Below are 26,819 nucleotides of genomic sequence, written 5' to 3' on the forward strand. Positions count from 1 at the left end.
GTTGGTTCGCCTTCCCCGCGCCTCAAACCCTCAGCAACATCAGCCATATGGCGTTGTTTCCGAGTCGTGACTTTGACCCAACCACGGACGTCTTGCTGTTTCATTAACACCGCCCCTTCCGAATCACGGAGCACCGTCATGTTGTGAGAAATCACTGTGTCATACTTACTGCACTCTCAGCGCATCGCTTGCGCGCATTGTTGCATAAGACTAATGCCACACAGTATCGCGCCAAATTGTGCATTAGGCTCTAACTCGAGTATGTCATCTGGCAATCGAGACACCGCAATCAAAACACAAGCGGTCGACACTCGCGAGATGCATCGCATACATCAGGCGATACACTCAAAAGTGCCGTGCAGCATGACGCAGTACTGGCGGCCCGCGTCGCAGGACTTGTTGTCTTCAGAGCAGATCGCATCTCCCCAGCATCCGGAAACCTCCTCCGTACAGTGGGAGAAATCGAGCGGTTTGTTGACTGCCAAGTATGTCGTGTAGGCGACGTCGTGGCATACGGCGAAGATGTTCTTTTTAGGGTCGAGGAACTGGAGCTCGATGGTGGAGTTCGTGCACGTGTCGCGACCCTTCAACGAGGTGCCGGCAGCCTGTGAGAGCGCATGCGATGAGCCAGCACGCGTAACCAGAGCGCTATAGGTATCTGGCGGGCTTTGGCTTTGGCAACGCCGCTGGATGGCCACCTCAGCGGGTGGTCGGCTGGTCATGCACTGGCACTGACCCGACAACAGAGGGATGGCCTGCAACGCTGGTAGCAATCACAAGCACTGCAGCAAGCGCGATATAGGCGAATGAACGGAGCTGCATAGCGGCTGATTTGAGGCTGATAAAGTTCGACTTTCCCGAGTTGAAGTAAGGGGCTGGAGGCCGCTGTGCGGTATTCATACCAACGAGGGGGAGCGGACCATGTACAGCGACGTAAGATGGGAGCATTATTCCAGAAAATTGAGATGCGGTACGTATCGACATGCCGATTGACCTTCACCCGAGAAATGCAGGCCGTTCACGCGAAGCGAGACTGAAAGGATCATTGCGATAGCTAGGCTCGTGTCGACAGGCGACGCTGATTTTCGTTTGTTCTTGGAGCGACTCATCATTATCTGCCAAGCACAGGAGCATGAGTCACTATAAAGGACGTGAGAACTTCTTCGGCGCATAACCTTCTGCGGATGAGAGCGTTGAACCACATTGACGACGCCAGCGAATGCGCGAATCTCGGATCCCTGGCGGTCACCTTCAAACTGGAAGGGAACCCGCCCCAAGGGACTTAATCCTGTCCAGTAAGATTGCCGAAGGATCTCCCTATTGAAAACGTGCTATGTTAACGATTGTGCACGCGTAAGTTCTAATAGCGGTGCACCTGGATCTCCAAATCGTATTCGGCTTCGTCATGGCAGCCTGTTGACTTTTTTGTCATTCTGTGGGTGCCTCCGACATTGTGACGTACATATCATTTGATGCCACCCGTGAGTGAGCGGTGCTGCTTTCCCTGGATTGCGGCGCTAGTACACGACGACGCGACGACGCGGCGACGGTACGCACTTCGGCCGAATGAACGGAAGACGTCACTGGACCAGCCGCGCGCCGGCTGCTCTGTAGATCGTTGCACAATCGTCCCCTAGTACGTTTCAATCTGACGCGAGGGTGCTTGACAGCTTCGAGCTTTGCCGTGTGCGTGATCCCCGGCAGCGTCAGACGCTGCGATTGTCAGCGACGCGCGTTTGTACTCTCAGCATACAGACGGGCAGAGACCATGGGCTGAACGTATGCAGAAAATGGGCTGAATATGTGCATAAAAGGGGAGCCGCACTATTGAGGTATCCGGTGCGAGAAACCATCCGGTCTCTGGTGAAGCCCGCCACACATGGCGGATCATAGTGCCGAGATGTACAGTCTGCGGCTCGTACTACGCAAAAGCTGACCATCGTGTGCTCCCCGTAGACTAGTGAAGTGGCAGAGTACAGCTGAGGGCGCTCTGCTCGAACGAGGCAGAGTGTGGGGGCCGACGATCGTCCAGATGGAACGATTCGCGATCACCAGGATGGCTCCCATCTTCGACCACGAGCACGTGTCCGCATTTTCCGCGCTAATAGATGTGAAGAAACGACATATAGAAAGAGGAAGGCGACATGGGCTATGCATCGTATGCATCCGGCGCTGTAGGCTTTTTCGCAGGCCCGAGCTCCTCGACGGCGTATGGGCGAGGAGTAGCTAGTAGCGGCATATTCAATACTATGCAGGTGACCTGTAAAGTCTGGAGTAGCAGCTACATAGGCGTGAAGAGTGCGTAGGATAAAAATTGACTATCCATAATATGAAGGAGGACGCGAGGAACGTGTTGGTGCAAAGTGCAAAAGCACTCCCGCAGATGATCGATGTCGTGTTCGCGCTCCGTGCGCGATGGGAAATTGTCAGGGGTATACCATTGAGAAATCAATCTCTCGTACATGTAACAGAGACAGAGACAGAGACAGAGACAGATAAGGCTATAGCAGCTGTAGGTGTGGTGCGTGCGGCGGATGAAACGCGAAGTGTCCTGATTCGAGACAGATTCGACGAGAGGAGAGGAGGGCCTGGGAGGGGACATGAATGCAAGTAGACCGGAAATCCCAGCCGGACGTCGCCCCGCGATGAGCTATGCGCGCAACGGCTCTGGCTTGGCAAGTGTCAAGCAGAATGTGCTTCAGTCAGCACGCTCAGTGAGCTCCGTTCCGATACGAGCGCCTCTGGCTCCGCAGACAACTTGTCGCCCACACCTTGATGTATGTAGATCAGCGTCAATGATCCCTCGCCGACACGCAATCACTGGCAGACGTACCGTGATCGTCTGGCGCAAATTCGTCCACGGACGTTCCCGGCCCGGCCGTTGCATTCTGCAGTACAAGTTCATCGTCGCACGCCGACTCGGTAGGTACTCGTGCATCCGTAGGAATCGACGAGGAAGGTGTCTGAGCATCGGCATACGCGGCTGGTGGCACCGAGACGGGCTGCGACGTTCCGGACACCACGTCTGAGTCGTCATGCGGGATTGTAACGTTGACAGTGTTATTGGTACGCCTGTCGTCGTTGTCATCAGGCCGTGCATCAATTACCACAGCATCCTGTGCGGAGACCCTCTCGATCCTATGACATCTCCATTCGTCCGTCTCTTCGTCCAGGTACAGTCCACTCCTGGATAAGCTGTGTCAGCGAGATGGAAAGGCGATGTACTCAGCATACGGCTTACTTGACATCATTCAACCTAATGCTGCGAATGAATACATTGTTATTCGAATAGCGGAACGTACAAGACGAAAGAATACGCACCCTAGAATACCGCGTGCATCAAGCGTTGGCACGCACATTCGTAGGTCCTGCACTAATTCTTCATCTCGTACATTCGGTCCATCCAGCGTTCTGATGTATATGATAACGTCGGTGAGATTATTGAAGATTGGCCGAGAGAAGATGACATCAAGCTGTGGGAGCTCGTCCATCAGCTTTCCCAAGTCTACGTCGAGCTTTGCATCGAGCCTCGGGTTAGAACGAGGCCAGAATTTGACTTCAATCCTTGATATATGCACGGATGTGACCTGTGATAGAATCGCGGCCACCGGAGCGCATAGATGTGATATATTCTCGTGATCGACGTTGACTGTGAGAAGAAGGCATTCGAGGCACGTATTGCTAGACACATCGAGATATGGGGCTATACATATTGATTGTAAACGTGAAAAATAAATTATATCAGGAGACGGACCTGCATTTTGGTCTGCATGCAAGTCAACGGCATCTGATACACTGGACATTGGGGATGACAGGAATAAAAGATGGCGGAGTGATTGGCAATGTTTGACCAGCCTGTGATGGGCTGCATCGCACGCTGTTGTTACCCGGTAAGACGAGGACAGACGGGCAGTAATGCGCCGAAGGTTTCCGCTGAGACCAGTAGCGATGAAAAAGTCGACAAGGTCAGCTGCAGAACAAGGGTCCACGCGCAAGGGTAAGTGATATGCCAGGTCGACATCTGCTAGACGTGATGATAATCCAGGGTGCACAGGAACACTTGTGAGGTCAAAGCCGTGTTTCACGAACGAGTATAACGCCTGTAGTTCGATGCCTTCGAGTGAAGGGAGAGCGCACAGGAGGCGAGCAAAGGTCGTGACCGAGGGAAACGTGACAGGGCCGAGTGTCAATCTTCGAACGGTGCTCCAAGGGGACGCCTGCGCAGGGTCGCGAAGAGGGACTAGGCATCTCCTGTTACCGATGGCAGCAATAAGGTCGACCATTTCAACAAAGGAAGGTCTCAGTTTTGTGTCGTCGTGCCCATGGTGGAGGTCGAGTGACTCCAGTCGCGGGTGCGGTAGAAGATGGAATCGAGAGATAGAGCCTGCATCAAGGGGATGCTGGGTGAATTGCACATCACTGAGAATGAGCTGTTTGAGGCGTGGGAAGGCACAGACGAGGCGGCCCAACGAAGATGACGTTCCTGAGGATGAGGATGGTGATCGAAAAGGCGGCCAGATCGCGGACGACGGCGTCCAGATCGAGATCCCGCGCCCGCCACATCGCGTTGGTAACGGTCAGCCACTTAACAAACGGCCATCTCCCTGTGAGCCTCGATGCGAACGTAGCCAGGTGTGGAATAGGCCATCGCTCGTCGTCCATGTTCCCGCCTATGATCGACACCCCATTTCGATCATCGCCGTCGATGCTCACTGTCAGGGGCCCACTCCAGCGTCGCAACCTACCACCGGAAACATCCACCTTGATGCGCTCCACATCCTCCACATTCTTGAATCTTATGGAATGCTTTAGGCACTCTCGTGCCATCGGCTCGAACTCCCTGCATGTCACCCTGCATCGTTCCAACGTGTCATATGTTGGAACTTGAGATTGTGGCGAGCGCATGCCACCATATTTGGCATTGTTTGTAGTACCTTGCAGACTTTGCGCGAGCCGTCCTGTATGTTCCTTACGCGTTTGACAGAGCTCAGACAAACGCGATATATCTTCGTTGATCATTCTCGCTTCGGGTCTCGGACGAACTTTAACATCATACTCACTTTGAGTCGCAGTCGAGGTGCGTACAGCTAATATACTTTTGCTGGATATGTTAAGTTCCAGCATGACATAGCTTCCATGCATCGCCTGCTGATTTGATCCATGTGGCTCACTGCTCAACCTTCTTTGAGCGTCTTCTGTTCATTGCTGTCGCGGGCCAATCCAAGATTTCCCTAGTCGCTCAACGATATTCTCCATTACTGCCATCAACACCCCAGCTGGCCTTACTAAAATGCTCTTGCAAGGCAGCGACGGCTTCACCCAAGACATACACCGTCTCAGTCTCAGATACCGCTGCAGTTTTATCAGAAGGCCTTATCGATATGGACAGAAACGTCTTCTGACGCCCTGGCGTGTGAGATACGACTCCGCTATTCAGCTGGGGCTTCAGTGGACGGCCTCACGCTCGGCCAGCGGGCCACCCACGCAAGGAGCCTATCCTCTATCTACATTTGTAGGCTCGCTGCACGTTTTAGAACAGCTTTTTATAGCGATGACGGTCTGCGAACAACCTCATCACTCACGGGACGGCGAACCTTGGAGGCTGGCGTAGTGCGCATAGCTCACATGATGCCTCCTTACTCGCCCGAGCGAGCCTGAGCACCCAGGTCCGTGCAATACTTGTACGAGATGCAAACATCGTATGTGCGATACTGCATAAGGCAGGAACACCGATATTAAGGGTCTGTTCCAGTTCGCCCTCGCTGTATGAGGTATGCGCATGCGTGTCGCCGCAATTGACTTCTGCGTATGTCCCCATTGATCGCTCTCTGTCTACAAGTACGATATGGCCGCTCACAACCCGCATCCCCGACTGACGCAGAACTAAGCAATAGGCCACGAACGCGTCCTTCCTCAGGCCATCTCCTCGCCTTAGTCAGCAAAAGGATCGTGAGCGGTCTCTTTGATTTACCCGGTACGTGAAGCAGAGGACCTTATTCGCATTCGAGGTGTCATCTCTGATCAGATGCGTTGCCTTCGCTGGATCATAGGACATGTTGCTGATAGGAAAGTCATCATTGGAGTTGCGTGCAGTATTGAGAGAGTACGGTGAAATTAGTGAGCGCACTGCATTTGAAGAAGATCCCACCCGAGCTTGTCCTTGTTCTTCTCCATAGATTCCCATGGGGCGTGCTCGGCGAGGGTCTTGCTGGCGCAATACTGTCTGACATTTCCGTCGTTCGCGTTAGGGTCCTCCATTGCCTGCTCGTTCCCGTTTTCCTCCGTGAAGACGTCCAGCGTAGTGCCGAAGCCCAGGGCAGATGTTGCGGACGACGTGGCGACTACCCATTTGACAGAGCTGCCGTGTGCGAATACGGACTCGAGCATGCGTGGAGCACCAAATATCGCTGGGAAGATGATTTCGTCTGGCTCGTTTGCCTTGAGATGGACTGGAGATGCGGTGTGCTCGATGGCGTCGGCGCCCATGACAGCCTCATCAAATGCGTCAACCTCAGCGAGGTAATAAATAAGCACGCTCAGGCTTGGATGTGGATGGGGAGCACGCATACCGCGGTGCGATCAGGCACATTCTTTAGCTCGAGCCTGTGACCGTAGCCTGCGAACATTTGCACACCCTGTACGCTGGGAGAGTATGGTCACGCGGACAGAGTAGCATTTCTCAAAAAGAGTACGTAATGGCTCTTTGCTCTATTCCTTGTACATGCTCTCACTGGCATCATCTCTAGCTCGCTTCATTCTTAACGTGCGCTTCTCAGTCCTAAACCATAACGCGCCTTCTTGTTTTTCTACAAAGGTTATTGCAGGCGTCGCCATGCTCTTTCGCAATGCAGGATCAACAAATCAATGGACGCAGTCAGAACCTGCGCTATTGGATCTTGCGGGCGGAGACAAAGGTTGTGGACATGATGCAATAGCTTGGCCGGCACTTTGAGGCGCAAGTGACAATATGAGCGTACAAATACTATTCGAGAGGTATACCCCATGGCGGGAAAGTGACCGGCAGTGGTGAGAGACGTTGGCGCGACAGTCATGAGCGGGCGTGTGCGCAGCGACACGAAGGCTCGTACCTGATATGATCGCGAGAGCGTCGCGCGATACGCCTTACTGCCAAGTGCTACTGGTATATGACGAGGACACTCATGTACTAGTTTGTAATGTGTGTATTCCACATACAAGCATTGTACGTACCCGGTTGCTCGGCCTCGTTCGGAATATGAGAGGAGGCACCTTGTGGGATATGTGCGCTACGCCGGCCTCCGAAATTCATGTTCATCGCCTCATATACGATAATGGCCGTTCGCGTCTCATGGCCAACTTACATGGCCAAACCACCACCGGGATTGGCGGCTATGAGACGATACCGCTCAACTAAGCAGCTGACTCTTCATCGGGTTCTGGTGGTACATGATCCGACCCGAGGCCATGGTGGGATGCTAATGAAGATATCGGAGGCAGTTGAGGATACCAATGAACGACGAGCATCAAAACTTCAGTTGGTTAGTGGTCCCAATGAACATGCAACAGAAGGCACTCGTAGGGTCTGGAGCGTCAAGCGATGTCAATGACACGGATCGAAGCAGCACGCGATCCGTGGCAAGCCGTGCCTTGCTGATTTCAGCACATATATATATCAACGGCCTGTACGAAGCGGATGTGTACGCGCTTTGACTGGTCTGCATCCCATCCACTTCCACCACCAATTACGACGTCTCAGAAGACCGAGAGCCTCCCGTTGATACTTTCGGTGAGCTCCGCCTGGAAGCGCGCTCGAAGTGCATACAGATATCTTACTAGATGAGACCGGCGCATTGTAGAGCTCTGCATATCATGGTGTTGCCTTTCCCGAATGAGATATGGTTGGACATCTTCCATGGTCTGGCCAAGGAAGGCGAGTACGACACGCTGGAAAGATGCCGAGTGGTGTGCAGAGGATTCCACTGGATGGCGGAGGAGTGCTTATTGCGAAGCATGGTGTTCAAGAGTACAGACGAGGTGGAGCGCATCAAAGTGGAGGCTTCGGGCGGTGAGATGCGGCGCTGGCGTGGGCCAACGTATGTGCACATCGAGGGCGGGAATGGGATTAACAAACACCAACCGATCCCACATCTGGCGACGTTTGCATCGAGGCTTGGCGGGAGATGGATCCGCGTCAAGGAGCTGCGGATCTCCTTCGCGGTGTGGCGGGCGCGTAATCTCGATGCTGACGCTGTCTTCCGCGACCTAGCTCGTTTCCCCTCGGTCACCGACCTCGGCCTCAGTAACGTCATTCTCCCTGCGATTCTGACGCTTGGCCGGTTGGTGTGCGCACTCCCATGCCTCCAGAAGCTCGGTCTCTTCAATGTGGAATTCATTCAGCAACCTTTCGAGGCCTCCACCGTTTCTCAATTCCGTCTTCTGCCGCGCACGCAGCTCGAGACGCTGTCGTTGGGCATGGCGTACGACGGGTCCGTGCCAACTCCCGACTTCGTTGAACTGGCCAACTTTATAGCTGCCGTCAGTAACCGCATACGCTTGGCTCCCATTTGTGATCTGGCGCAAGCGTATCTATGGAGCGCCGTCCGAACACTGCATCTCTCGAGTATCGTCTTTCCCTCAGTCGCGACATTTGCTCGTCTCCTGTGCGCCCTTCCCTCTCTCGAAGGCCTCTATTTCGAGTGGTCATGCATGTTTGTGAAGCACGGCTTTGACCTTCGAAGCACTCCTGTGCACCCAGGTTTACCGCCACGACTGGCGACTCTCTACCTGGATTTCAGTACGGGCGTCGACCTTCACTCAATAGCTGATCTTGTCGACGTCTTCATCACTACTGGCGTTAGTCACAAACTTCAAGACATAAAAATTTGTCCGTCTCCATCCCTCCAGTTGATGTCAGAGTCCGATGTCTGCCTCAATAGGCTCGTGAGACATTCTGGGCAATCATTGCATCGCCTCAATCTCGGCGCACCTGCAACCTGGCGTATACCTGACAACAAATACGTGTGGCTTGCCGCAGACCAGAGTGCAGGTGCGTTTCATATAATGATTCCGCTTCCATATTGACAGCCGGTGTACAAAGCTCCGTATTTCGATCTTTCGGGGAACACGTGCCTCGAACATCTGGACCTCACTGTCACCATCACTCATGAAAATAGATCATGTCTGTGTACTCCTGTGGTCGACATTCTATCCCATGTGACATCCACGCAGATGTCTAGGATTGCAGTGGAATTCTGCCCTCGTGATTATCGCGACAATTCATCGGACGCAGACTGGGCAACACTAATGGCTGGGCTCCTACAAATCGATACTGTCCTTTCATGGCCGGTCTTCAAGAATCTGGTCCATGTCTCCATTCATGTCATCATCTTTGATACTTCGGACGTCGGAGATGAAGAACGGGTGGACGAGCTAAGAGCGTGCTTACCGAAGCTTGATGGACGCGGTATTCTAGGGTGTGTAACGATGCAGTTGTGCAGCCTGCTGCTTCGTTGACAATGTACCCGATTTGTAGCATGGAGCTGAACGACACTCGGTATGCTATAGTCGAGCTCACCATCTTTCCAGCTCGCTGACGCAGAATCTCCAGGGTCGGAGTGCACTGGGACGATAAGACCGGTTGCTGGAAACGTTACGGGATAGAGAGGGGCGCCGCACAGGGCACTGTGATAACCGAAGAAGTGAGCATGGCTGATGGCGGCACCTGTGCATCCCCTTGCGGCGACTCAGAGGCAGTGCCTGCGGCGTTGGGGATCGTCTCAGTACCAGCAGCAGCGCGTGCTAATGCCCAACCACTTTCCTCGTCGTATCCCATAGACTCGCGAGTAGTTGCCGAAGAGTGCAATGATGGAATCGCACCGCAGAATGCGGTGGCTGCTTTGGAGACATGTTCAGGGATCCTGCAGCAGATGAGCTCGGTATGTCTGCCAGCGTATGCTCGTTAACAAGGGATCAACGAGACTGACGTTGCCGGATCCAGGTGTGAATGAGGAGCCGTCGGTGGACCTAGGTTCACTGGCGTAGGACCCACTGGGACTGTACAAGGAGCGTTTACCGCAATATATCTCTTTCAATACTCGCCATGCAAATGCATCGTCCCATGCACGGTGGGGCCATTAGGCTGGACTCATCATGCTCACGAACATCTCGGCTACGGCCAATCCCATATTTACTCGCTCGTCTTTTGCATACATACCTCATTTCCTCACGAGCTGTTGGCAATCCCATAGAATCACATCGTCTCATGAACCGCGAACTCTCGCTCTGATATGCCGATTCGCAAGGAGGTGTTGCAGCGATGCTCCTCCCTCCACGCGTAAGACGTACGAACCGGCAGAAAGCCAGAACTGCTAAGACTTTTCTTTGTTTTGCGCGACTAGCGCATACGAGCCTCGCAGTTGGCCGTCAGCCGTGGCATGCCAAGTGCGACTCGCAGTAGATGGTTTCTCATTCGAAGCTGGTTTCTCAGCTTCTTGGCTTCGCATCAGGGTCCAGTGGAAAGACATTGTCCTGCAAATGAACAAGTACCAGAATAAATCAATTACACAAGAATTCCATCAGTGTCAGAGCCCACATATCCTGTAAGTACTAGGATTACTAGACGTGAGGAAATAGCATATAGAACTTGAGATAAGCGACATCGGCCATATTCCTAGTGATGCGCATAGCTGTAAAATTTCTCGCAGGCTCGAGTCTCTCGATGACGATACACGAGGGACGTCTTCGCTGAGGGTAAGAATAGGTAACGCAAACACGCACCCGACTCGGGGCTGCCAACGACTGCGGGCTCCTCCGACACCAGTCCCGGCGTCATGTCTATGATCATTCATCAGCGTTGCAACGTCGACATCTCTCACAGCCGCCAAACAGATGGCCTCACCGCTCGGTCAGGTCTCGGTCAGTGTTCGGAGAACAGTATAAGCCGACGGCTTAGTCCCGCCGTAATGCATAGACGTAAGACATATACCCATATATCGACGAGGCCCCGGTCCGGGAAGGAACTGTTCATTAGTGTGGAAGTGGTATGTAACGTATCATCAAGGTGTTCGGGGTGAAAGGCACAGCTACAGCGCGGCAAAGCAACAAATGAAGACGAACACCTAGGGAAGAATATAGCATGGGATTCAACCACAAAGGGCCTAAAGGAGAGACGTGAATCATAATACTAGCCGTAAGTAGGAAAGACTCCAAGTATGTACACTAGAATTAGAATGGAATGCAAGGTGATAGTGGGACAACGCGGCCGACGTAATGCAGTGAGACAGACGATAGGACAGGTAGATAATGCATGCTATAAAAACTTCCGACTTTCCCTGGACCCGTGACGGAATGCTCTACAAGAGACCACACTCCCGCAAATGGATTTGCAAAAGGATATCCTGGATGGCGCTCAGGACGACTGCAATTCAAACATCAGCGCCAATCTCCATCATTGAAAGGGGTCGCCTACATTTGATCTGCTGAGTGTCCGTCGCGCATGTGTAATGTGCGTAGATCTGTTTCGTTGCAGCACTCTGATTGAGCGACACGAAACGGTGGAGCAGGTAGTCGCAGGCGGCGTCGTAGTTGTCACCGCCCGTGAAGTCAGGGAAGTAGTCGCCAAGTGGTGATCTGGGCAGCTTGTCTGCAAACAAATCGATCTTGTTGAGGAACAGGATCTAGCGTAACGCGGTGAGTCAGCGACTCAGCGGTGCAGCAATCAAAACCACATACAATGGAAGTCTTCACGAACCACCGCGAGTTGCAAATCGAGTCAAATAGTGTGAGCGCCTCTTGCATACGGTTCTGCAAAGATATTAGCGAGAACGGCACAACAAAAAGGAAGTGGGGACATACGACGCTCTCATCTTCGTACAGCATCTGGTCGTACTCGCTGAGACTGACCAGGAATACCAGTGCCGTCACGTTCTCGAAGCAGTGAATCCACTTCTTCCGTTCTGACCGTTGCCCACCAACATCGAACAGCTTGTACGTCAGTTCGCCGACCTTGAACGTCGTCTCAGTGATGCCGGTCGTCTTTACACGCGAGCGCAGGATGTCCTGGTCCGTCGGCAGGTAGCTTGGCGATGACATACGGTCCATCGAGTTGAAATAGTACACAGCCGAATCGTTCAGCTGGAACTCGCGCGAGCGGCTCACGGCTTCCTTCACACCGGGGTCCACCCAGAGCCCGCGTACCGCGTCGGCAATGTCAGGTGCCAGCACATCGCCCTCGATCTGCACTGGTAGCGAGAGAATAATGGACCGCCGTGCGTCGTTCTGTGGCGAAAGCTGGATATCGAGGACGGGTAGCGCCTCCAGAATGGCACTGTTGCTGGATTAGCGCGGGAGTAGCGCAGGGTAGGGTGATAACTCACCGCATAGACTGGATGGTATTCGAATAGATGATTTCTTTGTACGAGTCCCGCTCTACTTCACTGTACCCGCCGTGGTGAATGAGCTTCATTTGCTTGAGCACGGTTGACTAGTAGTGCCAGGTCTCAGCAGAGGCATAATGGGAATGGCGAGCACACGCACCTTGCCCGATTCTCCAGCTCCCAGCAGTAGCATTTTGATCTCATTCTTTGCCATCATGCGGTCCCGCTTGAGCTGGCTCTCAATCTCGTCATTGCCTGCGGGGGACAGATGATCATTTAGAGAAGCATTAATTAGCGAGTGTTATACTGCTCACGGGCTTTTGCTTCATCGTCAATGCCAGACGACTGTACACAACCCATGATGGCGGCGCGGCGGGGAGGGGGGACGAGGAGGATAAAGAAAGAAAAGAGCGGAAGAAGAAGAGGACGGCGTCTGAGACGAAGGAGCGAACGGGCGTTGGAGAACGTGATGCTGTGACAGGCCTCTTTCCGCCTGATGCGACCGCACCTTCCTCCCACGCTCGTACACCCCAAACACGTGGCAACAATTCTGCCTGTAACCGTCTCGTCGACAAGCCAGCGACTGTATCCGTGCGGAGCATCACGTCCTTATCCATCGTCTTGTCTCTATGTACGATTTCCTCTTTCGACAGTGCACTGACAGCGCAGGTGTCCAAAACTTATGTCGGCCGTTATGTGTGGGAATGTCCAGGGCCTAATCGACCACCGACGGAGATACATACGTGCGACGCGCCAAGATACGCGGCAGGCGAAGAGAACATCTACGCTAGACGGCGTCCTTTCGGATAACGAATGTACATGAAAATTTTGTGCTCTACCGTGTCCTACGTACAGGTGATAGTACGCGGGGCATCCATCTGCGCCAAAACGCATGACCAACGGTAAAGTAAGACCCAATAACCGAGAGGCGCCGTTTACATGGAGCACTAAGCAAATACTTTTTCAGGCCTTCAGGCACGATGATGGAAGCAACGTCGTACGGAATGTGTCGTGACAGAACTGATACGGAACTGCGCTGGCTCGCAAACAAGCGCGGTATTAGGTATGCTTCACATAATTTGAAACCGTGTAGCTGACACTCAAACAGACTCAAACGCTTCAAACACAAATCGGGGAGTTGTGAAAAAGGTACTGGTATAATTTTTTTTGCCTTGGCGTGCAATGCTATCGACAACTTCAGAATAATTTCCTACATTCACCGTTCAGACTAATCCATAGTGTCAGCTCAAGTCGTTCGTTGTATCAGACACCCACAACATACCTTCTCCTGCTGGCCGCGCTCGACCAGACCTTCATTGCGCGTGGCCTTGCCTGCCGCCTCCTGCGCGCCACCTGTTCGAGTAGTGTCAGATACGTCACACCTCATCACGGCAAAACACCCGAGACTCACCCTTCAGACGCTGTACCGAAGAAGGTTTGCCGCCGGGACCACCGGGACCTCCAGTCGAATCGTCGGCAGTTTGCTCATTCTGCGTCGTCGCGCTTCCGAGGTTGCGGCCAGTGCCGTATGCGCCTCCACTGACATTGTCATCCTGAGAGCCAGGATCGCCGTAGTTGTCGCTGGGAGACAAGTCCCACTGCCTGTCTCCCTGCCAGCCTTGGCCCTGACGGCCGCCTTGGATGCCGGAGCCCTCGTTGCCTTGATACAGTGGAGTCTGGAGGCCTGGGCCGCGTCGGTCTTGCTGGCGATGTCCACCATCGTACCTCACGTTGCCGGCTGCGAAGGTTTTACAATGAGTGACTACGTGGGAAGATACAAGGGCACGTACTGCTGTCGTCCCGGCTGCTAATTTGAGGGTTGGGGGTTATCACCGTAAGATGACATATTGGAAGATTGGTCTGAATTAGATATGAAAATGGGGATACTGGGTTGAAATACTAAGCGTGGTTGATTGTGGGTTAGTACTCAGTCGTGGCAGAGTGCACACTATATAACTGATGGCGAGGCTACATGACGCAATTATGAAGTGGTTTGCTGGAGCTCTACTCCTATGGAGTGGCAGTCAATCGAGACGGATAGCGTTCTAGATGCTCCACTACACCTGACTCCCAGTCAAAATCACGCCTTAGCTGGGCGAGGCTCATGTGCGCTGTCATAAACAGCCCCAAAACTCAGGTGAGCATGAGCTGGACATAAGTGACTCAAAGTAAGCCAAAAAAGATGAGAACTGGTTTCGAGTCGTTATGATGCACTTCGGAACACGGTCATGTGACATAATATGAGACGTCGCGCTACTCAGCTTCGCAAGCTGCAACGCGACTGTCTTCCCTGAACAAAAATACAAATACAAATGCGGCGCTTTTGTGGAATTTTGAAATGCCCCGGAAGACCGCGCCAGAATGCAGACCTTGCGTTTGCCACTCTGCACCAATGATCCGCAGCGAGCGCGAGACCATTTTCCGGCGAATGTCGCGACTCGCGAGCTATGGAATTCGGTACACTCCAGCATCGCATTCCACCGTCTGAAACGTCCAACGACCTTGACACTCTCAATATCTTCTGCACTCTTAAACGTCAACGACTTGCAGTGAGCACTTCCACGCTATTTCCTCGAATTCTTTACACACTCCATGGCACCCTTCCAGCATGTCGCATTCGTCTTCCTTGCCTAAGACTCCTAAGATGTCGAAACACAACTCTTCCGGGAAAGAGTAGCACCATCTTATACGGAGTGTACCGTTTGTCCTATATATTTAAATTACTACGTGAATCTAAAAGCACACTGTCTGACGGTGTCAGCACAGACTGCTGATGTCACCGACACAACTTGCATCGCCGCATGACCGCATCAGCATCGTCGTCATTGGTACAGCTCTTGTTGTCAGCCCTAGCCTTCACTTCGTCACTCGAGATAGCATCTTGTGCGGTGTCCCTTTGAACCCAACAATGTTTCAAGTATTTATTTTCTTCAAATCTAGTGCATCCGATCCTAAAACGCTGTGTCAGCGAGGTGGACAGACAATGAGCTCAGCATAAAGCATACGAAACGCGATTCGAACATACGCTGTGAATCATCAAGACATTGGGATCGAAAAAACAACTCGTACGGATTGCTAGGATACGCGCCACAGAATATATGGCGTCCATCAAGCTTCGGCAGGCACGATCTTAGATCGTCCGTCTGTCAAGTGTCTTCAGGTCTATGACGACGCGGGTGAGGTTGTTATAAACCTGACAGGCGAGGACAGCATCGAGGTCTGGGAGCCCGACCATCAGCGTTCCCAAATCTACATCAAGTTGTGCAGTTGGTAGGTGATAAGCGCAGAATCTCACTGGTATCGTAGATATCTGGGTGGATGTGGCGTGAGACAGGATCCTGAGGATAGGAGCACACAGGCGTTATCCACTTCCGCGAGACATAAGCGGTAAAGTCGAGGTGTTCGAGGCGTGTATTCTCCGAGATATCGAGGTAGAGAGCTAGTGCGTAATAAGTTTGTAAGCACATACGCAATGGCAGTATATCAGATGTACATGCACTGTGATTTCCATGTATCCAACCGCCTATGCCGTTTGATGCATATTGAACCAAAGACGAATTGAGTGAAAGACGGTGCAGTGATGGCGTTGAATGTCTGACGAGACTGTTGAGGGCTGCACCGGACACTCTTGTTACCCGGAAAGACGGGACAATCAAACGTGATGCACCACAGGGTGTTGGTGATACAGGTAGTGATGAAAAGGCGACAAGATCGGCCACCAAGAGAGGGTCAAAGTGTGACCCAGAGTCGGACATCAGCTCGACATCCACAGGCCGTGGTGATAAATTAATAAGATTTCTGAGATTTAAGCCATGTCTCACAGATGCACATGATCTTGGAACATGGAGGCTTTCGAGTGTGGGAAAGGCGCACAGGGGACGGAGGGACTCAGCCCTGAGTCTTCTAAGAGGCGCCAAAGGGACGCGCGGACTGTCCCCAGCAGCGTGCGCGGCAGAAGACAGAACTGAGGGATACTGTATGCATCAAAGGGGTGCCGGATGAATTGCACGTTGTGGACAGTGAGTACTTTGAGACGCGGAAGGGCGCAAACGAGGCGGCCGAACATGACAATCGTCGGGAAGTTGACGTGACGGAGCTATAGCTCGGTGATAGAGAAGCGAGAGAGATGGTGGAAGATGGGATTGCAAGTGGAGTCCCGCGCCCGCCACACCGCGTTGGCGATGCTTAGTTCTTTGACACAAGGCCATCTTCTATCAGGGAAACTCTGGAGTCATAGCCATACTGAGAAGATGCATGACCCCTGGACATTAAATGTCTGTGCTCATTGGAAAGAGCATACATAGTCTGCAAAGCTAGGTCTATAGGCACATGATCTGTGACAGCAGCGACGAAGTCGTAGCAGGGATGTTCTCTCTACTTTGGCAGCAGACAAAAGATTTAAGGTCAAAGCCATCCGGGCACTGATGGAAAATTCGGTAAAGTCTACACACCAGAATGAGGCGACCCGACGTCCGAGTCATCGAAGGCGAGGAATGAAACTGAGGGGAAGCAGACCAGATCGAGCAACTTAATTTGGGCTGCTTCGCCTCAGGCTCTGGTCTGCCGGCGATTCGAGCAAGGTCAGAGGAAGATAGAGCCCTGCACCCGATACTGCGCGCTCTTGATTCTTAGCTACCGTACGCCGGTCTTTTGCTGTGCAAGCGTCATCGCCAACTTGAACGTGGTCACGAACTGGATTAGCAGCCTCTCATATTCCTCTGCTAATGTCCTCACCTTGGTCCTCGTCAGCACGGTACCCTCCGCGCTGATGCCCCAGCTTCACGTTCTGGAAGTTCCATTTGGGTTGGGAGGTACTTCATCGCTCCCTTCTTCGTCAGCCCCTCAAAGGCATCAGCACAGGCTTCCAGCATGTCGCACAAGCGACTTCGTCAATGATCAGCCTCATCTGAAGCGGGAGAGGCCAAGATATTGCAGCAGGTCGAGTGCGATGGACTGCGATAGAATGGTTAGGAGTGAGTGCAACTCGTCATTCTCATAGGTAGGCGATTAGTACAGAAATGGCAACTGGAGTCGTATCAAGTATTTGATCGGGTGATCGGGGCGCTACAGCCGCTTGGTTTCTCAACTGCAAACATTCTTGTCCTCCGACTTCCAAACCATGGCTGGGCAGCCAACAAGGCCAGTGATCCCGCGAAAACGCAACAGAAGACGCAATCGGCGCGCAGCCTCTTCATCCTCATCGTCCGACTCGTCCTCAGATTCCGACTCTGATGCTCAGCCCCCCAAGAAGCCTGCACCTACACCGGCACGACTTCCAATACAAGAACCTTCCTCAAGCTCAGACGAATCGTCTTCCGACTCAGATTCGTCATCTGACAACGAGAGCGTAGCCAGACCTCCCAGTGCGCCCCACGCAGATGCAGGTCAGCGGAGAGGTGCAGGGCCCAACGCTCCGGCAAAACGGGCTCCTTCGCCTGCTCGTGCTGTCTCTGCGATTCCGGCGTTCCCGAGCGATGGTGCATCAGAACAAGAAAAGCAGGATGAGCAGGTGCTGCGGGACCGTTTCAGGAAGTTCTGGATGACGTCTGTCGCGGACGCGTTCAAGGACGACTTGGAGGAAATTCGGAAGGTGCGCATGAATATTTGTCTCACTTCAAGACATAGTCTTACCGTGTCCCCTTGCTCCGTCCCTGCCCCTGTGTACTCAGGAGCCTAACCTCACCACTTCACGCCTCACCTTGCTTATCGACTCTCTTGCGTCAGGAGCGGACGTGTTCACGTCGTCTCGCGGGGCATCCGGAAACGACGTTAACGAGATGGAGGTGGTACTGGACCACACGTCTCAATGAGGTGAAGGAGTGATTGCTGGGCGCCAACCCTGTAAAAAAGTACCGTACGCATCATGTTTTATTTCATTCGACATGGGGCAGACTTTTGAGTCCGATGAACTCCCCGTTTATTCCCAGGTCTTCCCACTGTTCTATGCATATGTAAATGTTCACTGACGCTGTTCAGCCCAGCGGCTTGCATGCACGAAGGACATGCGAGGGAGCCTGTTTGAAGGTTGTGCTCCAGGTCCGTACGCTTCTGGTTGTCCTCATTATGGCGATGCTATCAATCTCTAGGTGCCCGTACGAACGGACACTGGTCAAAATGGGGTGCCCGTTTCTACCTACTGCCATGAAGGCATGCGGTGCAAATACAGAACGAATAAGTGGAATATAATTAAGACGGCTACATCGAGACAACAATCACTAAACTCATGCAAAGCGATATATACGCTAAAACAGCTTGCGCAACAGCTCCGAGTCCTATAGATCATCCTCAGGATCCCACCGCGAGATCTTGCCCAGCGGCCGCCAATAGTACTGCTTTGACTTCTTCGTCTCCGACCGTTTTCCTGGGCGCGGCATCATGCTCTTGATGAGAGTCGCACGCTCCTGGTCTTCATCCTTCTCCGGGACGTAGAACCACTGCGTTTCCACCTCATGATCCGCAGCAACCTGAAATGCAACGGAACGCAAGATGCATTCAATGCCCGTGCTATACATCACGACAAGACACCATACCTTGAGATTGCTCTCAACCTTGCCGAAAACGCCGCTGGACTGACAGCCTGCTTCTAGGATGTCCTCGATCGCAGTTGTCCACTCCTTCTTCGTCATTGGGCCCTCGCCAAGTAGGCTTGCCGACTCCTTCAGGGCAGGCCGGCTTGCCATGAGCCCGTTATACAGGGACGAGGCAGGAAGAGAGGAGGCACGCGAGGTCGCGAGGGTTTCGATCAACATGCCCTGCATCTCCTCGTAAGGCAGCGGAAGATTGGTCGGTATGCGGACGGGCGAGCGCACACACGCTTTGCCGTTGGCTGCAACCTTTTGCTTTTTTGGCGGACTGGAGACGGGCTTCGAAGGCACGGTCTTCGTCGGTAAGTGTGACGCCGGGGCGTCGTTCTCGGCTTCGTCGTCGCTCGAGCCGTCGGCCTTCGCTTTCGCGGGCCTCGACGGCCTCTTCACGCTCTTGGTCTCCTTCTTCGTGTGAGAGGCTTTCCAGCCCTCCTCCATGCTAGCCGTAGCCTTCGTTTTTGGCTTCACGTCCGCATCCTCAGCCTCGGACTCAGTGTCGGAAAGGATTAACCGCGGTCGTTTCCTCGCAGGCGCCTGGGCCGCATCTCTCTGACGCCTCTTGTCATTTGACTTCGACCGGTCCGCGTTAGCGTCTCGATCTTCCGTGTTCGGGACGCGCTCAGCCACGGGATGAACTGCAGGTTTCGCAGGCTTAGGGAGTCGACCCACATCCCTGCCCCTCGCAGGCCCAGAGGTAAGAGCTGCGCGCGTAGCGGAAGGACCTCGCGGGCGCGGCTTTGAAACCGGGTCAGTGGATCCGGTCGATGATTTGCTAGCGCGAACTGCAGCGCTACTGGATGACTTGACCTTGTCACCTCGCAGAGCTGAGCCGTGCCGCACTGTGGACGGCCCCGCGATGGGATGTAATTGACGCTGCTCCTGGAATTCGTGGCATGCAATGGGGCGCGCGGCGATGCGAGGGGATGATGGGGGCGACGAGAGCGGCGAAGAAGCCAGGCTCTGCGTCCGAGCACGACACCGCTGCAGTGACGGAGGAGAGGAGAGCGGAGAAAGACTTTCCCGGGGAGAGGACGAGCGTGAGGGGACACGGAGAGGAGTTGTCGGAGATACAGGAGACGAGGGAGGGAGGGGAGAGTATAGTCGAGGCGGTGCAGACGTGTTTATGTGCAATGGCAATCGACGAGGGGAAACCGATAGAATATCCTAATGCACAGCGTCAGATCAAGTCCAGCCGGAGGACATGCAGGCTACACACCACGCGCGTTTCGGGTGACTGGCTGGCAAAATGCTCACTTGTCAGAGACGCAAGCGTAGCATTATTCCTGCATTGTTGGAGCTCAGATTCCGCCGATGCGGGAGCATCGTCACCCACAACGTCCACCTCGGCCTCCTCCTGCAGTTCTACCTTCATCGGCAGTTCGGGTTCAGGGGCCGGATTGAGGAGAGCAAACAAAGAGGACCGCATGCGGCGCGTGGGCTCAGGTGGCTCCGAGTTCGCGGGCGTGATCGGCGGCATCGAGCTAGCGGCCGACGATGAAGGGGACGAGGAGGAAACCGATGCGGCAGATGTCTGCACACTAGCCAAAGGCGGCAGCTCGGGGGATAACGATGCTGCTGGCAAGCACGGGGACGAGGACGGCGGCGACGATGAAGGGAGTGGGGAATGCGATCTCGAAAGCACGCGAGAATGGGCCCTCGATCTTGCTACGCTGGATCTCGCGGGGAAGCCCAGGGGCAATGAGGTTTTACGTGGTGCAGCGGGTGCAACGCGCTCCGTATCAAGCGCTCTGGTGGTCGGGCGCAAGCCTACGGCAGAGCTCTGGCGCGCGGGTGGACAGCTCGCAACACGCGGTCCGGCAGTCGTAGATAACGGACGGACGAACGGAGTTTCGCGCTCAGCGGAGGTTAAAAACGAGAGGCGGCGGCGCTGCGAGAGGAAATCCGGGTCGGTATAGAAGTCCTCGTCCATATCCATGATATCATCTGCTTCGAGGGAGGAGTGGTCAGCGCACTACAGCAGATATAGAGACCATGAGGGTGCAGCGGGTAAAGGAAGGGATGAGTGTTGAATCCAGCATATGACCCCATTTATCAGTTGCCATCACCAAATCGTATATCTAAGCATCAGGCGATTGCAACGGCAGATACATGCGCTTGAATGAAACACAAGCAATATCACTGGCCGCGGCCCGTACGAAGGACGTGGTCAAAACCCGATGTCCGCACCAGTAGTGCATAAGACATGAGATTGACTGCCCATGTACGAGAGTGTGGTCTCAAGGTGCTGAGAAGAGAATACACAACGCGCACACGAGGCAGCGTGGTCTCGCCTCTGAGGCAGGAGACGTGTCGAAATCGGCAGGGAAGAGGTCACCGGACACACCACACTCGGAGCGCCTGTCATCAGGTCCACATGGATAGGGTATATCTCGCCCTACGCTGCGGGTGAACTCTTAGGTTATTTCGCAGGCCGTACGCTGGATATCCAAATGCCATGACGCTCTGCAAGTCCAGCAAAAGTCATTGGTTCACTTCCGCGACGAAGAGAAGCAGAAATGCAGGGTCCATGCCGTCCTCGCGATCCTCGAGAGTACATGCGTGAGAAAATGGTCAACTCACCGTTATCAACACCCCGAAATGTCTCATCTCCGTCGTCTGAAACGTCCAAGTCAATATCGGATGTCGATGGTGGCTCCAGTGCGTCACTCATGACCGTATAGCCGTAGGCGTACGCGGAACGCGCAGGAGGGGGCAGCCTTGCTGGTGCGTAGCCTGCATGCGCGTACTTCGCGCTTGGGTACACACTGGGATGGGTATATGCGCTCTCTTCATCGCGCACATCGCGTGCACAAATAACATAGTCGGAGGACGGGGCGTGAATTGGGCTCGACTGGTAGCGGATGTGCGCGCGCTCGGTGGGAGAACTGGCGAGAACGACGCTGGGCGTGAAGGGGGAAGAAGACGCAGACACCGAGGAGCTGTCGCACGCAGATGAGTAGGGATAGCCACGATATGACGAGGACGAGTATGAGGCACTATGCGGCGGGGAGTATGCAGAACTGTGGGAGGGAGACTGCGAAGAAAAAGGTACGTCGAGGGGGTCCACGTCCGACGCGGTGAGGCTTTTGCGGCGGAACTTGAGCGGCAGCGCGCGGGGCGGCGACGGCGACGCGGAGAGCGTCTGGGACAGCATCGTCGGCAGTGAGAACGAAAGCAAGGGCGCGCAAGATGGTGGGCGGAGCAGAGAACGATAAGGGGTGCTCACGTGTGGTGTTCAACAGACTGGGCGCGTCCGTGTGTGCGCGTATTTGCACGGTCACGCCCGACGCGTCATGCTGCGTCGCGTCACGCGTCTTCAATGTCGGGCTCGGAATCGGATGCATTGTATTTGCGGCATTGACCGTGGTCACTTGCACGGCGATGCGGTCCTCCGCGCATCCGCTCCTGGTATGCGCTTGACCACGAACGCTATCCTCAGGCTTACTCCTCTGACAATTCGCGCCAGGCTTCCCGCCCGTCTCCAGCACGCACCGTGTGTCTTCCAGTCGCAAAGACGCTCTTCTTGCAGTCCGATTGCCAAGATGCCGCGCACCGCTGAGACTGCGAGCTTCAAAGTGAATATATGCGCGTAAAATAGTACTATAGGATAAGGAACTCATCGGCCACTCTAGTTCAACCACACGATGCTTCGTGTGCGTGACCCGGAGGCGTCGCTAAAGTTCTATACCGAGGTATGTCGCCCCTGATGCCGAGCAGCGGTATCTTGAGCTGACTGGCGATTTACCTAGGTCCTTGGTATGGATCTCGCTGACAGTACGCATTCCTATATGCGTCCAGGAAATATCAATTGTACTCATACTTGCCTCAGAGACAGTCCACGAGACCTTTACACTGTACTTCCTCGTGTTCAACTACGGCAACGAGGTCACCGACGGGACGACGCGTTTCGGGCGGGAGGGTGTCCTTGAACTTACGCACAACCATGGTACAGAGTCGGACCCCGACTTCAAGGGCTACGCGTCTGGCAACAGCGAGCCCGGCCGTGGGTTTGGCCACATCGCTCTTGCGGTCGACGACGTTGAGAAGGCGTGCGAGCGCTTCGAGCGGCTGGGCGTGAAGTTCCAGAAGCGTCCCAGCGACGGCAAGATGCGGCACATTGCGTTCATCCTGGACCCCGATGGGTTAGTGGTGCTCTGGCACAGTAGACTTCAGTCCTGATAGCCCGCTATACAGCTACTGGGTAGAGATCGTCAAAGGCTACTACCCGTGAGTCCACCGACGCAAAGTCCTGAAGAAGATCAGGTCCGAAACTTGTGTATACGGAAGGATGGCCGTGACAAGAGTGTCGAAGTCGAAAATGTAAGATATGAGATAGACTACGCGCCTCGAGGTGTATTTGGCTGGAAGGATGATACATTGCAATATAAGTGGTTCTGTACATCGTCATGGATGCCGTCGTGTCCCACCAAGCTGCTTCGAAGTATTGTATGATCTCCCCTGGCCCCATTGAGTATCATATTGCGTATACGATACTGCTCATTGTTTCCTGGTTCGGGAAGCACGATAACGTACAGGACACACGGGTGGTGCATATGATCGACACTGCTATCGGGATCGATCGCATTGCATCATCGCGTTTATCTCCGGGTCCGAGCCGTGCCCGTCTAGCCGTCCTCCGTCTCGCCGTCCTCCGTCTCGCCGTCCTCCGTCTCGCCGTCCTCCGTCTCACGACGCCTTCCTCCGCACCACCAAGTCGACATCTCAATCATGGCGAACGCAGAGACTGCAGGCTTCCAGGTGCGCGCCCCAGCATGGAACTCATTCAGCACGGGCACAAACTGACCAGACCGGGTTTTTGTAACTATAGTTCAACCACACTATGGTCCGTGTCAAGGATCCCCAGGTGTCTGTCAAATTCTATACCGAGGTGCGCTCTCCTCCTCCCCTCAGCAGCGATATTATGCTCAATGCGTGACAGGTCCTGGGCATGACCCTGCTCTCCCGTGCGTCATCTCTCCGTTTACCTGCGTGTGCGGCGATCGACCCGGACGCGGCCTTCCGCCAGACTACAAGTTCGAGAGCTTCACGCTCTACTTCCTCGCGTACGACCACTCCGGCGGGAAGATGACGCCTCAAGCCCTCAAGGACTCGCGCTTCGCGCGCGAAGGTGCGTCCCTACCCGCCAACCCGCCAGAAAACGTCGCCTGACCGACCCTCCCCCCAGGCGTGCTCGAGCTGACGCACAACCACGGCACCGAGTCCGACGCGTCCTTCGCCGGCTACGCGTCCGGCAACACCGACCCCGGCAAGGGCTTCGGCCACATCGCGATCACCGTGCCCGACGTCGCCGCCGCCTGCGCGCGCTTCGAGCGCCTCGGCGTGCCCTTCAAGAAGAAGCTCACCGACGGAAGCATGAAGGACATCGCGTTCATCCTCGACCCCGACGGGTGAGTCCCCCGCGGCCCGTCCATCCTGGACGCGAACAATGCGAACTGGCTGACCTGACCTGCCGTGTTTCTCGTGCAGCTACTGGATCGAGGTTGTCCCGCCCAAGCTGATGCTCGGACCGGATGACGTGTGAAGGGTGAGGCGCACGCGCACGCAGCAGAGCGATTACACAGTGAAAGGCAATATCAAAGATTGTACATTATCAAGCACGTACTGTACCTACATCCGTGTCACACCGCCGGTCGACAGCCGTGCAACACGACAGGTCTCCGCGACAGCACTCGCCACTGGTCGTCCGTTTCCGTTAAACATCACAGTCGTAACATCAAATACATAGCAGAATGACCAGGCTGACCGTGCAGCAGTCGCGGCAGCTCACAACTCACAACGAGAGCAGCCCTCCCACTAAGACTGCGCCCATCATTCCTATCACAAGCATCCCCGCATCTGCGTTCCTCGCACACACGGCGCCACTCTTCCGCGCGCCGGTTTGTACAGCCGTCGCGCTCGCGAACACAGACACAGAGCCAATCGTCGGACTCGGCGGGGGGCCGTTCACCCCGTTCATCGCTAGCGCTTCGCGCGACAGCTGCGCGAAGCCCACAGACGGCGGCGAGTAGCGGAAGACGGAATAGACATTTTTCTGTGCACAGCAGAAGGTCGTTAATGTAGACATGAGTAAGATATTCGTATGAGGATGAGAGAGGCTACGCACAAGGAACGTGTCGCCGAGGATCCATGGAGGGGCTGTTGTACCAGTCGTGTCCGTCGCGACGAACGCGCCAAGGCATGTCTCGCCGTCCTCGGACGTCGTCGCAAACGCAAAATCCCCCGCGGACACTGGCCAGTCCACGTTGCTGTTGCCAAAGCGGAGCGTAAGCGAGATGTCCGTCGAGCACGCTGTGTGGCAGTCAGGCAGCCGAGTCAGATCAGAGTTGTACAAGTATACGCACGATACGTGTAGAATGACGAAAGGTCGCCCGTGCCGGGCGCGCTGCCAGGGATCTGGTCGTAGAGCGCAGCAATAGCATCCTCTGGGCCTGCAACCAGCGTCGTGCCCGTGTCGATGGCGGCATACGACGCCGGCCCCAGCGGCAGTGCGACCTCATTACCTTGCATCGTAAGCCCTGTGGCCATGCACCCAGTCAGCATAAAGCAGGCATAATGCGCGTGACACGCACCAGTCAGCTCCTGCAGCCAGTACGTCGCCTTGCCGCCCGGGATGCCCTGCCAGTCGATCGCGCCCTCATACAAGCTCGCATTCGTCCCCCCAAGCGTAAACGTCCCGCCCGGCTCCAGGCTGTTCGAGCTCGTCGCGTTCCGGAAGCGTGTCAGCTGGACCGCGAACACGGGCTCGCTCAGCGCGCTCCCGTTCGCCAGCGTCTCCCACAGCGGCATCGCGCCCGACTGCGCGAGCGGCTGCCACGCGAGCCCGAGCAGGCCCGCGACGGGCGCGGTCAGCACGCTCGACGTGATCTGGTCGACCGTCGCGAAAGTCTGGTTCGGGTGCGCGAACCCCGCGAAGCGCACCGTGTCCTGCGCGAGCGCGCCCGCCGCCGCCCCGGACCCGTAGGTGATGGAGAACGTGGTGTTGAGGCTGTGGAAGGTGGAGGAGGCGGACGGGACGTAGGTCGCGATCCCGGACGGGAAGCCAGAAAGGAAGGAGGAAGTGGTGCTGTCTGTGGCGAGCCAGAGGTCCCTGCATGGTGTGGTGGTTAGCATAAGCATGGATCAGCGCTGGACGACGTACGACGAGCCCGTGTCTAAGATGACGTCGAAAGATACTGGCGGCGTGCCGACTGCTAGAGAGCCAAAGAAGCTAGATGAATGGTTAGAGAACGAACCATCGAGACGCCCGGGAAGTGGAAGGAACGCACCCAGTGTCCGCACCCTGATTTGTGAGCCTGCAAGAACATCGCTCAGCGGACTGCGCATAGGCTCTTGCTGCGGGATGGATGAAGACTCACAAGTTCATGCCGCTCGCCCGCCTCTGGTTCTTCGCGTGGCCGATGCCATACTTTGCCTCCAATGCCAGCTTCTGCCTCTTCAACTCATCGATGTCGTGAGGCGCGTGGCCTTGGATTCGTTTGCGGGAAAGAGCGACCGTCTGGTGTAGCAACGGCGAGCGGTGGGGGATAGCGCAGACGTCTTGCGAGAGGGCGAACAGGCATAGTAGCGCGAGCGATAACGGGAGGATATGGACCATGGTGAGCGAAAGAGAGGCCAGAGAATGGGCCAGGCCAGCTGCTCAGGGCGGCCAGCAACAGGTGCTGCGCAGTCGGTCGAGGGCGGATGAGAGTCATCAAAACGGCGTGTTCGGCCAGGCGAACGCCGGGTCGAATAGCGTGGAAAGGTTGGAGCCGCCGTCGGTTCGTCAGACCACCGCTGTGAGGGAGTGGGGTATCTCGCTGCAAGCCTCGAGAGTGCCGACGGAGGCGCAACACCGCGTCCGCCCCATCCGCCATCCGCCTCA

General features: G+C 54.9%; 10 protein-coding genes across 10 annotated transcripts; 4 read left to right on the plus strand and 6 right to left on the minus strand.

Moving 5' to 3' along the window:
- Positions 1-332: 332 nt before the first annotated feature.
- Positions 333-822, minus strand: POSPLADRAFT_1131854 (hypothetical protein; the record flags this gene model as incomplete). The annotated part of the gene is made up of 2 exons (XM_024484141.1): positions 333-605; positions 742-822. 2 exons carry the CDS (start codon positions 820-822, stop codon positions 333-335), a joined length of 354 nt encoding a protein of 117 aa, XP_024342541.1.
- Positions 823-2,149: 1,327 nt separating this feature from the next.
- On the minus strand, positions 2,150-6,486 carry POSPLADRAFT_1131037 (hypothetical protein; the record flags this gene model as incomplete). The annotated part of the gene is made up of 12 exons (XM_024484020.1): positions 2,150-2,226; positions 2,834-3,195; positions 3,242-3,262; positions 3,322-3,703; positions 3,755-4,384; positions 4,458-4,958; positions 5,061-5,087; positions 5,287-5,352; positions 5,626-5,832; positions 5,858-5,930; positions 5,972-6,059; positions 6,128-6,486. The coding sequence occupies 12 exons, from the start codon at positions 6,484-6,486 to the stop codon at positions 2,150-2,152; spliced, it is 2,793 nt and encodes a 930-aa protein (XP_024342542.1).
- Positions 6,487-7,848: 1,362 nt separating this feature from the next.
- POSPLADRAFT_1131995 (hypothetical protein) lies at positions 7,849-9,941 on the plus strand (the record flags this gene model as incomplete). The annotated part of the gene is made up of 4 exons (XM_024484158.1): positions 7,849-9,025; positions 9,269-9,452; positions 9,512-9,532; positions 9,587-9,941. 4 exons carry the CDS (start codon positions 7,849-7,851, stop codon positions 9,939-9,941), a joined length of 1,737 nt encoding a protein of 578 aa, XP_024342543.1.
- A 1,389-nt stretch (positions 9,942-11,330) lies between these two features.
- Positions 11,331-12,713, minus strand: POSPLADRAFT_1043350 (hypothetical protein; the record flags this gene model as incomplete). Its single annotated transcript, XM_024478288.1, has 7 exons — positions 11,331-11,395; positions 11,447-11,654; positions 11,710-11,781; positions 11,833-12,304; positions 12,354-12,460; positions 12,514-12,608; positions 12,668-12,713. 7 exons carry the CDS (start codon positions 12,711-12,713, stop codon positions 11,331-11,333), a joined length of 1,065 nt encoding a protein of 354 aa, XP_024342544.1.
- Positions 12,714-13,569: 856 nt separating this feature from the next.
- POSPLADRAFT_1052423 (hypothetical protein) lies at positions 13,570-14,771 on the minus strand (the record flags this gene model as incomplete). The annotated part of the gene is made up of 4 exons (XM_024480271.1): positions 13,570-13,581; positions 13,636-13,706; positions 13,765-14,091; positions 14,723-14,771. The coding sequence occupies 4 exons, from the start codon at positions 14,769-14,771 to the stop codon at positions 13,570-13,572; spliced, it is 459 nt and encodes a 152-aa protein (XP_024342545.1).
- A 2,701-nt stretch (positions 14,772-17,472) lies between these two features.
- Positions 17,473-18,163, plus strand: POSPLADRAFT_1130914 (hypothetical protein; the record flags this gene model as incomplete). The annotated part of the gene is made up of 2 exons (XM_024484005.1): positions 17,473-17,943; positions 18,023-18,163. The coding sequence occupies 2 exons, from the start codon at positions 17,473-17,475 to the stop codon at positions 18,161-18,163; spliced, it is 612 nt and encodes a 203-aa protein (XP_024342546.1).
- Positions 18,164-18,625: 462 nt separating this feature from the next.
- Positions 18,626-22,281, minus strand: POSPLADRAFT_1043352 (hypothetical protein; the record flags this gene model as incomplete). Its single annotated transcript, XM_024478289.1, has 7 exons — positions 18,626-18,817; positions 18,884-19,918; positions 20,154-20,418; positions 20,477-20,607; positions 20,778-20,881; positions 21,518-21,876; positions 21,935-22,281. The coding sequence occupies 7 exons, from the start codon at positions 22,279-22,281 to the stop codon at positions 18,626-18,628; spliced, it is 2,433 nt and encodes an 810-aa protein (XP_024342547.1).
- Positions 22,282-22,410: 129 nt separating this feature from the next.
- On the plus strand, positions 22,411-23,380 carry POSPLADRAFT_1038371 (hypothetical protein). The gene is made up of 5 exons (XM_024477377.1): positions 22,411-22,512; positions 22,570-22,629; positions 22,687-22,711; positions 22,767-23,079; positions 23,132-23,380. The coding sequence occupies exons 1-5, from the start codon at positions 22,480-22,482 to the stop codon at positions 23,166-23,168; spliced, it is 468 nt and encodes a 155-aa protein (XP_024342548.1). The 5' UTR covers positions 22,411-22,479; the 3' UTR covers positions 23,169-23,380.
- A 278-nt stretch (positions 23,381-23,658) lies between these two features.
- POSPLADRAFT_1038373 (hypothetical protein) lies at positions 23,659-24,630 on the plus strand. Its single transcript, XM_024477378.1, has 6 exons — positions 23,659-23,695; positions 23,766-23,825; positions 23,877-23,901; positions 23,964-24,065; positions 24,123-24,345; positions 24,425-24,630. Exons 1-6 carry the CDS (start codon positions 23,666-23,668, stop codon positions 24,477-24,479), a joined length of 495 nt encoding a protein of 164 aa, XP_024342549.1. The 5' UTR covers positions 23,659-23,665; the 3' UTR covers positions 24,480-24,630.
- On the minus strand, positions 24,616-26,515 carry POSPLADRAFT_1177255 (hypothetical protein). The gene is made up of 7 exons (XM_024488484.1): positions 26,314-26,515; positions 26,224-26,250; positions 26,097-26,165; positions 25,528-26,045; positions 25,300-25,473; positions 25,062-25,246; positions 24,616-24,989 (listed from the first exon to the last, which is right to left on the minus strand). Exons 1-7 carry the CDS (start codon positions 26,319-26,321, stop codon positions 24,729-24,731), a joined length of 1,242 nt encoding a protein of 413 aa, XP_024342550.1. The 5' UTR covers positions 26,322-26,515; the 3' UTR covers positions 24,616-24,728.
- Positions 26,516-26,819: the final 304 nt, after the last annotated feature.

This window comes from Postia placenta (genome assembly GCF_002117355.1).
Source record: "Postia placenta MAD-698-R-SB12 unplaced genomic scaffold POSPLAscaffold_2, whole genome shotgun sequence".
In the NCBI taxonomy this organism is placed as follows: Eukaryota; Fungi; Basidiomycota; class Agaricomycetes; order Polyporales; family Adustoporiaceae; genus Rhodonia; species Rhodonia placenta.

What these genes read in the sequence shown, in the direction of transcription:
- POSPLADRAFT_1038371 (XM_024477377.1), top strand. Translation starts at nt 22,480, where the DNA reads ATGCCGCGCACCGCTGAGACTGCGAGCTTCAAA. An exon ending in CGCTAAAGTTCTATACCGAG is followed by an intron (nt 22,630 to 22,686) that starts GTATGTCGCCCC and finishes CGATTTACCTAG; the next exon opens with GTCCTTGGTATGGATCTCGC. An exon ending in TGGTATGGATCTCGCTGACA is followed by an intron (nt 22,712 to 22,766) that starts GTACGCATTCCT and finishes TACTTGCCTCAG; the next exon opens with AGACAGTCCACGAGACCTTT.
- POSPLADRAFT_1038373 (XM_024477378.1), top strand. Translation starts at nt 23,666, where the DNA reads ATGGCGAACGCAGAGACTGCAGGCTTCCAG. An exon ending in CAGAGACTGCAGGCTTCCAG is followed by an intron (nt 23,696 to 23,765) that starts GTGCGCGCCCCA and finishes TTGTAACTATAG; the next exon opens with TTCAACCACACTATGGTCCG. An exon ending in GGGCATGACCCTGCTCTCCC is followed by an intron (nt 23,902 to 23,963) that starts GTGCGTCATCTC and finishes GCCTTCCGCCAG; the next exon opens with ACTACAAGTTCGAGAGCTTC.
- POSPLADRAFT_1177255 (XM_024488484.1), bottom strand. An exon ending in CTGGCTGCAGGAGCTGACTG is followed by an intron (nt 25,474 to 25,527) that starts GTGCGTGTCACG and finishes GCATGGCCACAG; the next exon opens with GGCTTACGATGCAAGGTAAT. An exon ending in TTCGTCATTCTACACGTATC is followed by an intron (nt 25,247 to 25,299) that starts GTGCGTATACTT and finishes ACTGCCACACAG; the next exon opens with CGTGCTCGACGGACATCTCG.